This window comes from Nycticebus coucang, chromosome 11, assembly GCF_027406575.1.
Source record: "Nycticebus coucang isolate mNycCou1 chromosome 11, mNycCou1.pri, whole genome shotgun sequence".
In the NCBI taxonomy this organism is placed as follows: Eukaryota; Metazoa; Chordata; class Mammalia; order Primates; family Lorisidae; genus Nycticebus; species Nycticebus coucang.
In genome coordinates this window covers 56,533,843-56,547,694 of record NC_069790.1, presented here as the reverse complement: position 1 = coordinate 56,547,694, position 13,852 = coordinate 56,533,843, and the positions used below count along the sequence as shown (strand labels likewise).

Below are 13,852 nucleotides of genomic sequence, written 5' to 3'. Positions count from 1 at the left end.
AAGTGTTGGGTACCTGAAGGCTATCCTAGTAGAAAGATCCAGTGGGCAGATGGAGGTAAACATGGACTGATATAATCAGGGCTGTGTGTGTGTGCGCACACTTGGGAGTGATGGGACCACTAACTAATGGCAAAGTGATTCTAAGATCACTTAAAATCAGCCGGAAGCGGGCTGGCAATAGACCTTTGCTTAATATCATAGTTAAAGAAGGGACCAAGAGAGGGTCTAGAGGGAAACAAAGGACAACTTGATAGATGAATACCAAATAAGTAGGCATGGTCACAGTGTCAGATGCCACAAAATGGCTCAGGAAGATAAGGAATATAAAGTGTCCCTTGGATGTAATAAGAGGTCACTCTCCACTGCCTTGATGAAGAGCAATGAAGTGAGCTGAGGAGACAACGGTAATTGAGCAAGTGAAGATTGCTAATCAACACACTCTTTCTAGATGCTTGTCAGAGGAGGAAAGAAAAGATGTAAACACACAGGAACACAGAGTTCATAAATGTTTCTCATTAAAAGAGAAATGTATTGATGGAAAAGCCAAACAGCCAGGAGAGAGGGAGAGCTGGAGGACACAGAAAGAGGAATCAGGTGGGGATAACAGATGGAAACATCGGTACCCTCAAGAAAGGGTAACAGGGAGAGATTCAGAGCAGGGGCAGAGAGATTAGCTTTAAACTAGAAAAAAAGAAAGGTTTACAGGCTATTTACAGTATTTCAGAAAGCCTTCTGGAAATTGCAATTAAATGTCAAGTTTCTTTACTTTTGGCAGGCATTAAATCAACCCTGTGGGTTAATACTGGTTATTGAATGCTGATCAGAAATTCTAATTTGCTGCTGATGACGTCACAGCAATGTCTACGATGGGATTAGCGGGCCGTATGTTGTTAGCAGAGTTATTTATCTGGTTTTTACAATATCTGATTTAAATTCTTCCAGCATGTGATCTACCTCAGATCAGAATGATAGTCAAAATTAAACGACCATTTGCAGGGAACAGTGCCTAAATGTTTGTACACTTATTTAACTTTATTGCTTACTAGCATTACATCCATGACAGTGATATATGTGATTTCATTTAAGTGACAACATCTTTCGATATATGAGGTCCATGGATGAAAACACAAGAATCCCTTACATGAAAAAGAAAAAATGGGAATAGCTAGACAAGATCTCTACAGCCCCTTCAAATCTAACATTCTATAATTTTAAGAGGGGCTTACAAGCACAAGATCAGGAATGGCTACGTGGGAAAGTTGTAAAGAAAATTCGACAACACCCCAACTGACCAATGACTCATTCTAAACAAGGCAAGACAAGTAGGACGGCAAGAAAAGTAAATAATCATTCCCATCTGGAAGGCAGCGCAAGAAAGACCAGGGTGGGGACAAAGAGGGTGAAAAAAGAGTAGGAATAACAAGTGCTTTACTAGGGAATACGGAGGAAAAAAGAGGGCTCACTTTACTGACAATCACAAAACAGTAACCAACTTTAAAAGCAGGGATGATGATTGTCATAAACACACTTTAAAAAATTGGTGCATTCACCCAGCCAACCTTTGTGTAAATACAAATCAGCCTGGTTCTTTTCTCAACAACACCTAAACTAAGTTAGGTTCCTTCTGTACTTTCCACTCTGTACTTCGAGGTACCTTCACCCGTCGGAACTGGTCAAACTGAAAACATTAAAAGAAAAAAGTTTCAAGAGAAATGGACCAAGGCAGTGAGTTTAAACCACCAGAAATCTCAAAGCTGGCCAGTACTTGGGGGCGCCCCAACTGACCTGACGGGGGTCCCAGTTGGCCAGACAATAAGCCCCTGTGACCCTGGGGTGGCCCCCGCATCCCTCTGGGCGGGTTCAGGGTGTAGACGGCTCAGGGAAGGGAGTGTTGGGGAAAGTGGGAGTGGGGCGATGTGTACCTTTCTCCCGGAACTGTAGTTCTATTGCCCTAACCTGACCAGGTAGCGGCCAGTAAACCAGAAGACAGCCCCAGGGCGCGCGTCCCAGCCAGGCTGGAACCTCTGGTCCGCTCTCCACACTCCCCCATGACTCTGCAGCCGCCGCCGCCGCCCGCCGGCACCCGTGACCCGGTGACCCCCGAGGGCTCGCAGGGGCCAGTGACCCCGGAGCCCTGGGCATCCGGACCCCCCTCGGAGGCGCAGCCGCTATTAAGGCAGGAGGCTAAACAGGAGGAGGAGGAAGGGGAGGAGACAGGCGTCCAGGGCGCCCGGGGAACCGGCACGGCGGAGCAGCGGCGGCGGGGCTTGGGGGAGGCCGCCGAGTCGGCCGCGGCCGAGGAGGGGCAGGCGGAGGCCAGGGCCGCCGCGGCCGCAGAGTCGGGCTCCCCGGCGGGAGGCGCGGGCGGCGGCCGCGGGGACTGGCGGCGGCTGCCCGCCTGGCTGCAGCGGCGGCAACCCCAGTGCTGCCCCTGTGCGGCGCCCCTTCCCCGCTCCGCCGCGCACTGTTGTCATGGAGGAACCAAGATGGCGGCTCTGGCCTACAACCTGGGCAAGCGGGAGATCAACCACTACTTCAGCGTGAGGAGCGCCAAGGTGCTGGCGCTGGTGGCAGTGCTGCTGCTCGCAGCGTGCCATCTCGCCTCCCGCCGCTACCGAGGTGAGCGGGCCCTCCCCCCTGCCCGGGCCGGCCGGGGGGAGGCGGCGACGCGGCGGCTGGAGGCCGCCCCTCGCGCCCGACACACGCCCACGCCCACGCGGCCGCCCTCCCTCCCGCCCGGCCCGCGGGGGAGGCGCTGCCCCCACGTGCCCCCAGGTGTCCCCAGACCCACAGAGCGGACCCCCGCGCCGGCCGCCCCACAGGTCACGGTCACGGGCCGGCGCTTCTGGGTCCCCGAACCGCCAAACCTGGGGTCGGGGGCGCCAACCTGGGGCCTGGCCCTGGGGGACGCCGGGGTCTGACTCCTGCACGATCTAGGCCCGGGAGACGCGCCTGACCCCGGGCTCGCGTGCAGGAGGTCGGCCAGACGGCCCTCGGGGTCAGCCCCCGGCGCGTGGAGAAGGAGGTCGCTCTGCTAGGGGCACCCCTGCCAGGAGTGGGGCCGTAGATCCTGTCTCTCAGGCCCCGGCTCTTTAGCCTTTGTTTAATCCGGCCTCTGCCCCTGTAACTGCGGGGCTGGGCTGTTGGACAGCGGCAAGGGCCGCCCCATTTTCCTTTGCCAAAGGGGCTACTGCTGGCAAAAGATGCGTGTGGTCAATGAGGAGGTGCCACCCCAGCCTTTGTGATTCAGAAGCATTAAGGGTTCCGGTTGCACACTTTTTACAAAGCAGAGGCACTGGATGTTTGAAAAGAAGTTAGGGATTGACAGGAGTAAAGGTGGGCGGTGAAGTCAAGTTGTAAGCTGTTTCAAAGCAGGCCTCCGCTATGGGTTTTGAAATTGGTGTAAAGGGGAAAAGGAAATACGACCTCCTTATTTCAGAGTTATCTTTCAGTAATCACAGCATGTTTACTTGTCCTTGCTGATTGATTCTTTTCTTCCTTGTAAAAATGCCACTAGGAGAGAGCCTGAGAGGAAGAGGGAAATTAATAATGATGTGATCTTTTATTTTTGGCTCATAATACTATCAAAGTCATTATCTGGATAGCTCTTGGTGACTGTGAGATTAATTAGTCAAGATGTATTGTGTAATGGACAGGTGCACTTTAACGCTGTGCCCGTTTAACTTCACACTCACTTTGGCAAAATATCCAGTAAGTGGGATACTAAGCTGTAGTCTCATCGCAAGACATCTTTCAAAGCATAGGACATTTTGATCAATTTTGCTGTTTTGTTTCCTCCAACTCCCAAGGATTAAAAATTTTACAATCTAGTATCATACTGGATGAACAGCTCCTAAGATAAATATGGTAAATTGATACAAAAAGTTAGAGTCTTTATACTCTTTTTTTGGCCTCTCTCCTCCAGTCTACTCAAGATCACAGCCATGTGACATGGCAAGGCCTTGGTTGATCTGCAGTCACTGTGATACATGTCCAACATTTTCTTTCAAATGCAAAATAAACTAGCAATGTTGATGCATTAATTTGTAGTGATTTTTGAGGAAACATTTTATTTAACTACTATTAATCATTTTATGCTGATTTGATATAACAGTAACCTTACTTAATTTTGTGATAGTAGTAGAGATAAATTTTATAACTGCAGTATATTGTCCTAAAGGTAAACATCTAGTCCCTCCTTTTTTTTGATTGTGCTTTTTCTCTTTTGATAAGTTTAGAATACTAGTTTTTATATGTAGGGTATATACATAGGGTGTCAAGAAAATGTGTATACATTTTAAGAAAGGAAAAACTGGATTAAGATAGTAATACTCAAGTCATGTTTGACTTCTGCAATTACAAGAGATACAAGATACGGTACATACCGATAACAAATATTATCGATATATATTCAATATTAGAATTTGAATACAGTTTTTTTCCTTTCCTGAAATGTGTGTACATTTTTTGACACCCTCTGTATTTCATCTCATCGAGATGTGTCATCAGCAGGGAGAATAGAATGTCAGATGGGACCTTATGAGTCAGTGTAGCAATCTGGAATTGTTTGTAAGGCCTCCTCCAGAAGCAAGTCATCAGTTTCCATAGGTACTTCAGTGCCGTAAGTGTGAAGCGGTACACCTGGCGTGTAGACTTGCCCAGACTGAATGTCAAGAACTTGAGCCAAAGACTAGAAGAAATAAACATCTTACCAGAAACATTTTTGCCATTCTCATGCATTGGCATTGTCAAACTTGAGTCAGGTGCAATGCCCTTCATAAAAAGATAACCATACATTTAGCATCATAAATCTTTAAAGTAAGAAACGACCTTATATTAGATAAAGAGGTTTAGGCTGTGTGTTAGGATCTTGGATCTGTGATTATGAGTCTGTTTCAGGTAAGGTGAGGTGAATGTAGTTTGATTATATATATTCAGTATCTCTTGCCTTGCATGGAAAGTAAAAGAAAGAATTATACACTACAGAAAGTAAAGCTTGGCAGATAGTGTGTACTAACACTGGGCACTTACTATATGCCAGGGAATCTTCTTCTAAGGGTTTTACATGTTCTAATTCATTTTTCTGTGAGGTAGATACAATTAACCATATTCGTCCCTCACCCCCTATTTTTAACATACCTGTAATCAGGATGAGTCGTTAAAACTTTGATTGCATGCCAAAGTTTAATTGGTAACATTTTTTTCTTACTATGACATAAAATAATGATGTGTCTTATAATCAATGAATTTAGATTATGTCTATTACCGTGTTATTTACATTTTAAAGATGAGGCATGAGAGGTTAAGTAAATTGCTTACAGATACATAACTAGTCAGTGACTGAGCTATGATTTAGAACACTGTTAGACTGCTTCATGTTATAGTCTGCCTTTCTTAGAGCTTCTTAGACAGTGGGGATGTATAGAAGATGGATCAAGAAAGCATTTTCCAGGGAGCCCTGGGTTAAACCATTTAGAAACAGGAATTCAACTTCACAGTACTAGCCAAGAGTTTTCCCCTTCTTTTTCCAGCCAAGTGGTGATTTTCTAGAAGTTGTATGTAATAAAACTTCAAAATCTGACCTAAGCCTCCTTTTTGTTACCTTTTTTCCCTTATTCTTCCTAAGCTCCAGGTCCATAGTCTAAACATGCTTGGCCCTTCTTACACATCACACAGATACCTGATTTTCTGTCTGCAGTAACCTCTCTCCCCTTGAAAGAAAGTACAGGTTTTTCCTTGAAGGCTTGGTTCAAATGTCACCACGTTGGAAGTAGGAATTAGAAATTCATTTCTGCCCTGCACCTTGTAAATACTTACCATGATGTTTTGTAATAATTGGCATCTACCTCCCCACACAAACTGTGAGCTTCCAGGAGTATCTTACTCATCTTTAAATTATTACAGCCTAACTCACAGTTAGGACCTCCATAAATAACTGGATAACTAGATATTCAAAGTCCTTATTTTTTCCCATTTTCATCCCTGCATTTGGTTCTTTTATGGCTTTTATTGAATTTCATGTTCTAATCTCAATTTTAGAAAGTGGGGGGGGGGGCGGCACCTGTGGCTCAGTCGGTAAGGCGCCGGCCCCATATACCGAGGGTGATGGGTTCAAACCCGGCCCCGGCCAAACTGCAACCAAAAAATAGCCGGGCGTTGTGGCGGGCGCCTGTAGTCCCAGCTACTTGGGAGGCTGAGGCAGGAGAATCGCTTGGGCCCAGGAGTTGGAGGTTGCTGTGAGCTGTGTGAGGCCACAGCACTCTACCGAGGGCCATAAAGTGAGACTCTGTCTCTAAAAAAAAAAAAAGAAAGTGGGGGGGTTTATACTATTAATATTAAGTTCATATAATAGAATGACATTTAAAAAATAATTATCTCTTAACCGTATTTTTCCTAAATTTTATAAATGTCTAACATTATTGAATCACAAAATGTCCATTAATAGTGTGATTATGGATCAAAATCATTTCTGTGACAGGAGGCCAGTATCTTTACACTTAAGGATACTTCCAATCTGGACAAATTCAATTTTTTAAATTGATGAAGTTAACTTAATTCATATGCCTTAATTTTGTTGAAATTGAATTCCTTTCTTTTCACTAAGCATATTAAATGGCAATGTTAAATGTTACTGTATTTTTGGGGAAAAAGTGAGTTGAAAGCTTCAGAAATTAAAGCAAGAAAGAAGCTGCTATAGGTCTCTTATTCTTTTCTTCCTTTGACTGTTAAGAAGATCCTGATCTGTATGACATCACTTGTACTGACATATTCCTAGCTTGTCTAAAGAAAAAGTTTTGCGGTGGTTTTCAGCCCAGATTAAAGTATAATTTGTTGAAACAAAATATTCTACAAACTGTATGCCAAACTTTATGATCTAGTATTTTCATTATTGATAAAAGGAAACACAGCTTTACTAGGGCGACTCAGTCTAAAGGTGCGGTGTGCCAGAGGCATTCTGTTCAAAGGAGAATACAAATTGTGGTTTATTGAAATGTTTTCTTTAGTTGCCACATTCTGTTTTTCAGCGTGTTTTTGTTTGTTTATTTTGTTTGCTTTGGGGCATCTTTCTCTTTTAGAAAAATCAAGTATAAAAACCTGAGATTGTATTGACAACCAGAATGCTTTCACTTATGATAACAGTATGAAGAGGAAGACAGTGAGCCACTCATTTACATGCTTTTAGTGTTGGAGGCAGCTGAAGTAGAAAATTCTATCCCTTTAGTTGCTTTTTGTTATTATGTTCCTCACTTGATTTAACTGAACACTTTGGCACCTTTCATCTCCTGTTGGTTGTATTAAAGTAACTATCAAAATTATGCTAGGCAATTGAAGATAATGACTGTGTTTTTGTTTTGTTTTTGGGAAATTTGGAAAGGAAGATAAGTGCCAGCAGATACTTACATTTAGTCGGTGTAAATAAACATGTGGCGCCTTACCTTATTTTAATGTCTAGATTTATATACAGTGATTTGGTATAAAATACATTTCCTTTCTAAGAAAAGAGAACTTGTTTTAGAGTATGACATTTGGTGGAGTTTTCTTCTTGGATAAGGTTGATTTATTTTAATCAGATCACAATAATATTTATGATTACTACTATTTTTATTATTTTGCTGACTTACAAAATAGCTGTTCTCGTCTTGCCTTTTCAGTTGTCTAGTATTTCTCTAACAATTCTCTATATTAGATGCTCTTAAAATAACTGGTGTAGTTCCTGTCTTCTAGCTGAAAGACATATCTTCTGATATGATTCAGAAACACATACCGATTTAATTTCAGATACAAGGTTTGTAAAAAACCTTTGTATTAAGAAATATGTGTAATCACCATCAACTAGCGTGTTAATTAGTAAATTAAGAATTTCTTCCCTGGAATGATCAGTAGTCTCTAACATACTGTGTTTATAGTACCTTTCAGTTAGTGACAACTTCAAATGTATTTTGCTGTGGGGCTTTTCTAATAGATGGTCACAAATTAGAGCTGCTGTTTTCCACTAGCCAGCTACTGAGAAACAAGGTGTGGGTAGTAGCACTGAAGGGGAAAAGAAGAAGTGTGCATTTTAAACACAGTTTCTGGTGAGAAAAGACTGGTTATTTTAAGATATTGGTGTGGCACTTCCATCGCCATGAAATCATATTGATAATCCATGTAGATGCATAACAAATAATATAATCTCAAACACTGAGTATTGACCGAGGTATGTTTCTTTCTAGCTGTTTATTAAAAAAGAAAAACAATAAGGGCGGCGCCTGTGGCTCAACGGGTAGGGCGCCGGTCCCATATGCCAGAGGTGGTGGGTTCAAGCCCAGCCCCGGCCAAAAATAAAAAAAAATAAAAAAAAAAAAGAAAAACAATAAAAAAAGGGAGAAAGAAGAAATAAAAGCAAGAAATGCACCATAGACTAACACCTCGTGATTTCTAGCTTATAACATTTTAGAAAAATAAATGTGTTACTAACTTTTAACTTGGTTTAATAGATTTGTTTAAAGAGCTAGAAATGCTATAAAAATGGAATTTTTACCCTAATTTTAAATATTTGCTAGATTTTTAATAGGAGTTTATTATATGGCTATTATTAAAAAGTGCTGCAGGAATGCTGGTTTTAGGAAAATAACTTAATTGTGTGCTCCTGCAGTTATTTCTTTACTCATCCTTGGTTATTTATGTAGCTTAATTTTCTTTTAGAGCTAGAATTATTTTTTTAATATTAGGAATTATTAAGCACTAATTATTTGTAGTTTACTCAGAGACAGGTTATTAATCTTTGAAATCGAGACAACCTGCTCAGGTTACATATATAATTATAAAAATTTAATAATTGATCTCTTCCTTTCCTTATCCTGCTTTTTTAATCTAGTTTTCCACCAGCAAGATAAGACTGCCTTGTTACCTTTCCTTCGGTTCTGCGTTAGAGGGTATGATGCCGAGTCAGCAGCACCTTCAGTGCTCATGCGCACCTGTCTTGCGTTTATATCCCATCGTGTCTATGCTTGGGCCAGACAGATGAATAATTAGGTTGGAAAAAAAGAAGTGTGTTCTTGGACTTTAAATATTTTGGGGTCTTCTATCTCCACCCTGAGAGTTCATATACCATTTTTGCAGTATTCCTCTTACCAAACTCCTCAGCCTGACCATAACTAATTGTCAAACACATGTAGCTTGCTATTGACTGTTAATAAAGAACTAGAGATTAATAAATGTTGATATTTTATTATAATCTCATGTTAATTTAAATATCTTATACTCCCCTCATTTGTAATGTCTGCAAACTCTTTTTTAACCCCATTGATTATGGATAATTAACTATTGCATAATATTGCATAGTAAAATGTCCAAAGGAAGAAGAGTGACTCCTTGTCCTAGTTTACATGGGACTGAAGGATTTCCTAGTTGTGGAACTTTGTTTAAAACCAGGCCTTCATAGCCGGGCGTTGTGGCAGGCGCCTGTAGTCCCAGCTACTCGGGAGGCTGAGGCAAGAGAATCGCTTAAGCCCAAGAGTTGGAGGTTGCTGTGAGCTGTGTGAGACCACGGCACTCTACTGAGGGCCATAAAGTGAGACTCTGTCTCTACAAAAAAAAAAAAAGTAAAGTGAAACATAGAAAACAGTACTTTCTGATTCTAAGGAACATATATACCAAATTTTATACAAAAATTAAATGCAAAATACAAAAATTTAGCTCTGGTTTATAACACTGTTGTATGTAACCATTATAGGTAATGATTCATGTGAATACCTTCTCTCAAGTGGCAGATTTCTTGGAGAGAAAGTTTGGCAGCCTCACAGTTGTATGATGCATAAATACAAAATCAGGTATGATTTCTTCCTTTTTTTTTTTTTTTTGTATGTTTTCTTTTTTAGAAAGGGTCTCAGTATCTAGTGGGAAGCAGTTGGTGAAACAGAGAGTACCTTCTCCTCTCTATGGGGTAGAGTAGGGTAGAGACTTGTGACTGAGCCTAGGGGTAGGGCTGACTCCAAATGAGTATTCTTGTCCTAGAGCTTCCGGGAAGGAGTTTTGGCCAACCTGCTTTATCTCAGGTGAGAGGTAATCCGGTCTAATGGCCCTTGAGCAAAAGACTCTTAATCTGCAATTTGGATGCCTAATTTACGAAGCTAATCTGAGGATAAAGAGATAATGGATATAAAGCACTTAATAGAGATAGAGTACATCTTAAATATTTAATGAATGGGGCCATTATTATTGAGAGTTAGTTACACATAACTACTGGAATTGGTAAGTTAAACAAACCTTGCCACCTACTTCTAAAGCAACATAACCATATATGTAACAATCCTGTTCAGCTTTCTTCACAAACCATGTGCTTTCAAAATGGGAATGTTCTGATTTTACTTATTTTAATTAATGTTTCTGTGTTGTTTTCAGTGAAGCAAAGAACTGCCTAGTAGATAAACATATTGCATTTATTGGAGATTCCAGAATTCGTCAATTGTTTTATTCTTTTGTAAAAATAATTAATCCTCAATTCAAAGAAGAAGGAAATAAGGTAAAATTTATCTGTTCCCTTTTAGACAGTATAGTCTTAGGAGAATTGTGTCTCTCAAGACAGTAGCAACTGGAAGAGTTTTATTTTGACTTGGGGAAAGGTAGGGGAAAGAAGCATGATTTGTTATAATGGTGAACGTGAACGTGAAAAAAAGAAGTGATAGGGAAGGTATTGGCAAGATTTTTATTAACTTAGTAAACTTTTAGTTTTCTAATAAATTTTTACTATGAAAAATCTTTAGAATTTCTTAAAAAGAAGACAAAGAGAAAATGTAATCTCTTATCTTCTTGTTAGTATTTTGCCAGATTTCTTTTCAGTCTTACACTTGTAATCTTTTAGCATATATAATTTTATATCTTGCTTTTTTCCCCACCACTTAATCATACTTCACCCATATTATATAATCAACTTAAATAGCTTTATGATGGCAGCATATTGAGTGGATATAATGTAATTGTATATAATCTTTTTTTGCTGTTTATAGTTTTAGTAATTTTTTACAATAAAAAAGGACACTTTAAGTTACTTTGCATGAAATCTTTGCTTTTTTAATTATTTCCTTCAGATGGGATCTCTGCAATGCAAATACTAGGTTAAAGAATGTAAACATTTAAAAAACTATTTTGTGGTGGGCGCCTGTAGTCCCAGCTACTTGGGAAGCTGAGGCAAGAAAATCACCTAAGCCCAGGAGTTTGAGGTTGCTCTGAGCTGTGATACCACAGCACTCTACTGAGGGCGACAAAATGAGACTCTGTCTCTAAAAAAAAAAAAATTATTGATTATATTACCAAATTCCTTTAATTTATACTCTAATTAGTGGTATACATTGGAGCCTAATATTCTGAAACCTTTCTGGCATTGGGTGATCATGCTATAAATTAAAATAACACAATAAATTTTTGCTGTGATGTTATTGGAAAATTTCTTATTTGAAGATATCTTGAAGTGGGGAATAAACCTACAGCCTTGGGGCCACGGCATGTAGCCTTCTGGACTTTGCAGTCTTTTGACTAAATCCAGATTTTACAGAGCAAATCTTTTTATTAAAAAGAGTGCAGCAGAAAAGTAATTGAAGCTTTTTTGTCTCCTTTGATTCTTTAAAAAGAACAATGTTGAAATCAAAAGGCTATAGGTTCCTCAACCTTGTGTGGAGAAAAGGAGAGAACGTTCTGAATTACAAAGTTCATGAATTTATAAAAATCTGCTTAAACACATCAATTTGCTGTGTGGTAAGGAGTTAAAACTTAGGAGCTTCCCTGCTAAGTAGCCATTCACGTAGTGATGATGATAAAGGCCCTAAGTCCTTAGGAATTATTTTTTTATAAGAATAATGGAAATAGTAAAGTTAACTGTTACTTTATTTAGTATCTGTAAATGTAAATGTATTTTCCATTTGTACATATACAAAATTATGCTAAAGAGTTAGAACTATTTAATAACCTAAAGTACTGCAAATTAGTAAAAATCTTTAGTAAATTTTTAAAAAGAGATTTCTGATTTGAAAGAAAGTTTTAATACAAGTACTTCTGGACTTAGAATTGTATGACCTTTTGAAAATTGGAATAATGTATTTGGCAACCAATAGTTGAAAAAAAGCTATAATGGTTTAGTCTACTGCCAAAAGTAGATATAATATTGTACCTTGTTTCTGAGCCCTACTTGTACCATATAGGTTTCCAGTTTTTATTTTCTAGGGATATCCACTTATCCCCAAATTATCAAACAAGATATATTTTAATATATACACCTTTAAAAAGAAATAAGTAAAGATAGTACCAAGTTTAAAGAGATAGCTATCAAGATAATATTTAATTCAAACTGCTAGTGGAGCATTTGCCAAATTACATTTTATATATTCTCTTAACTCTGTACACCTCAAGGACAGAAATTATGTATTGTTATCTTTTTAAATACATTTTTTATGCCTAGCACAATTTGACATTTTGTAAAAGCTCATTTTTTTTTTTTTAATTCTTGGTGTGGATATGTTTGGGTGGAATGGGAATATTTGAATATTCCTTGTTTGAATTGGTTTCTGTTCTTTACTGCAGCATTTTTTTTAAAGAGACATTAGTGCTGGACTGTTTTCAAATTACATTTTGTGAAAAATTAGTTCTGTGAGAAGATTTGGTTAAATGAATTTGGGCAGAGCTGGATAGCATGTCTCCCTCTTCAATGGTTTTAATTTAGGCTAGGATATTAAAAGCTTGGGGAGTCTTACAGTAAAGAAAACTATTTTGTGTTGCTTTCAACCATAGGGCAGGCTATATGGGGGGGCCCTTCTACGTCAATCCAACTACAGCCTAGATTTTGAAAAACACTGTGGATACATTTCTTAACTTTGAAGAAATGGGAGACACTCCTCAAAAAAGAATCAAACTGTGAGGCCAAACCAGAGATGAGAACAATGATGATAGGCCAATAGTCACGGTGTGGGTTGCCCTGAAGGGACGTGCCGACAGCCCTGCGTCCCCGCGTGGGCCAGCATGTTTCTCAGTAACAATACTGGAAGCCAGAGGACAGTGTAATAGTAATGATAAAGTTCTGAGGGAAAGTAAGTTTAACCTAGAATTGTACACCTAGCATAAAAATTTCTTTATTTTTGAAATATAGGACATTTTCAGATGTACAGACACTGTGAGGATTTACTACCAGACTTACACTAAAATGGGTGTTTCTAAACGATTAAAGCACCAGGAAGGAGGGAAATGTTCAGGAAAAATATCTGAAATAAAAGAAGCAATGGTTAAAGATACAGTAAACATGTATGTAATCTAAACACTGTATAAAATATCTTTTTGCACTTAGTGGAAAGGCAGAACTAAAGAACTGGCCAATTAATACCATGTAAGTCAGAAGGAGATGATCATAATTACAATGTTCTAATGTACACTATGCTCTCTAAAATGTTATCTTTCTTTAAAACTTATAGATTTAAGCAGTAAAATTTTAGGGTAAAGACTAGAAGAACAGAATTAAAATGTGTAAATTACAACCCAGGAGAAAAAAATTAAAAAATAAAAACAAACTCATCTAGTCAAATATATATTTTATATATATACATGTATACCTGTATACACATGTGATACACATATACACAAACATCTATGTATATAAAAAGCTATTTTTACATATATGTATGTAAAAACTATAGGTAGGGGGGATAGAAATCAAAAACCAAAATGGTAGAAACATTTATAATGAAATTAAGAGCCTAAACATGTGAGCTAAACAGAGATTTTCAGTTTGCTTTTGAAAAGAACTGCTGCTGCTTAAAAAGACAAACCTAAAATAAAAGTATTTAGGAACATTTTAATTAAAAAATGAACAAAGATTCACCAGACAAAT

General features: G+C 39.1%; 1 protein-coding gene across 1 annotated transcript in view; it reads left to right on the top strand.

The window, feature by feature from the left end:
- Positions 1 to 1,928: 1,928 nt before the first annotated feature.
- CASD1 (CAS1 domain containing 1) overlaps positions 1,929 to 13,852 on the top strand; it is a 46,147-nt gene continuing 34,223 nt past the window's right edge. The window contains exons 1-3 of the mRNA XM_053553601.1: positions 1,929 to 2,619; positions 9,716 to 9,812; positions 10,384 to 10,504. Coding sequence (XP_053409576.1) covers positions 2,049 to 2,619; positions 9,716 to 9,812; positions 10,384 to 10,504 — 789 coding nt within the window. The 5' untranslated portion in view covers positions 1,929 to 2,048. The remainder of the gene's footprint in view (positions 2,620 to 9,715; positions 9,813 to 10,383; positions 10,505 to 13,852) is intronic.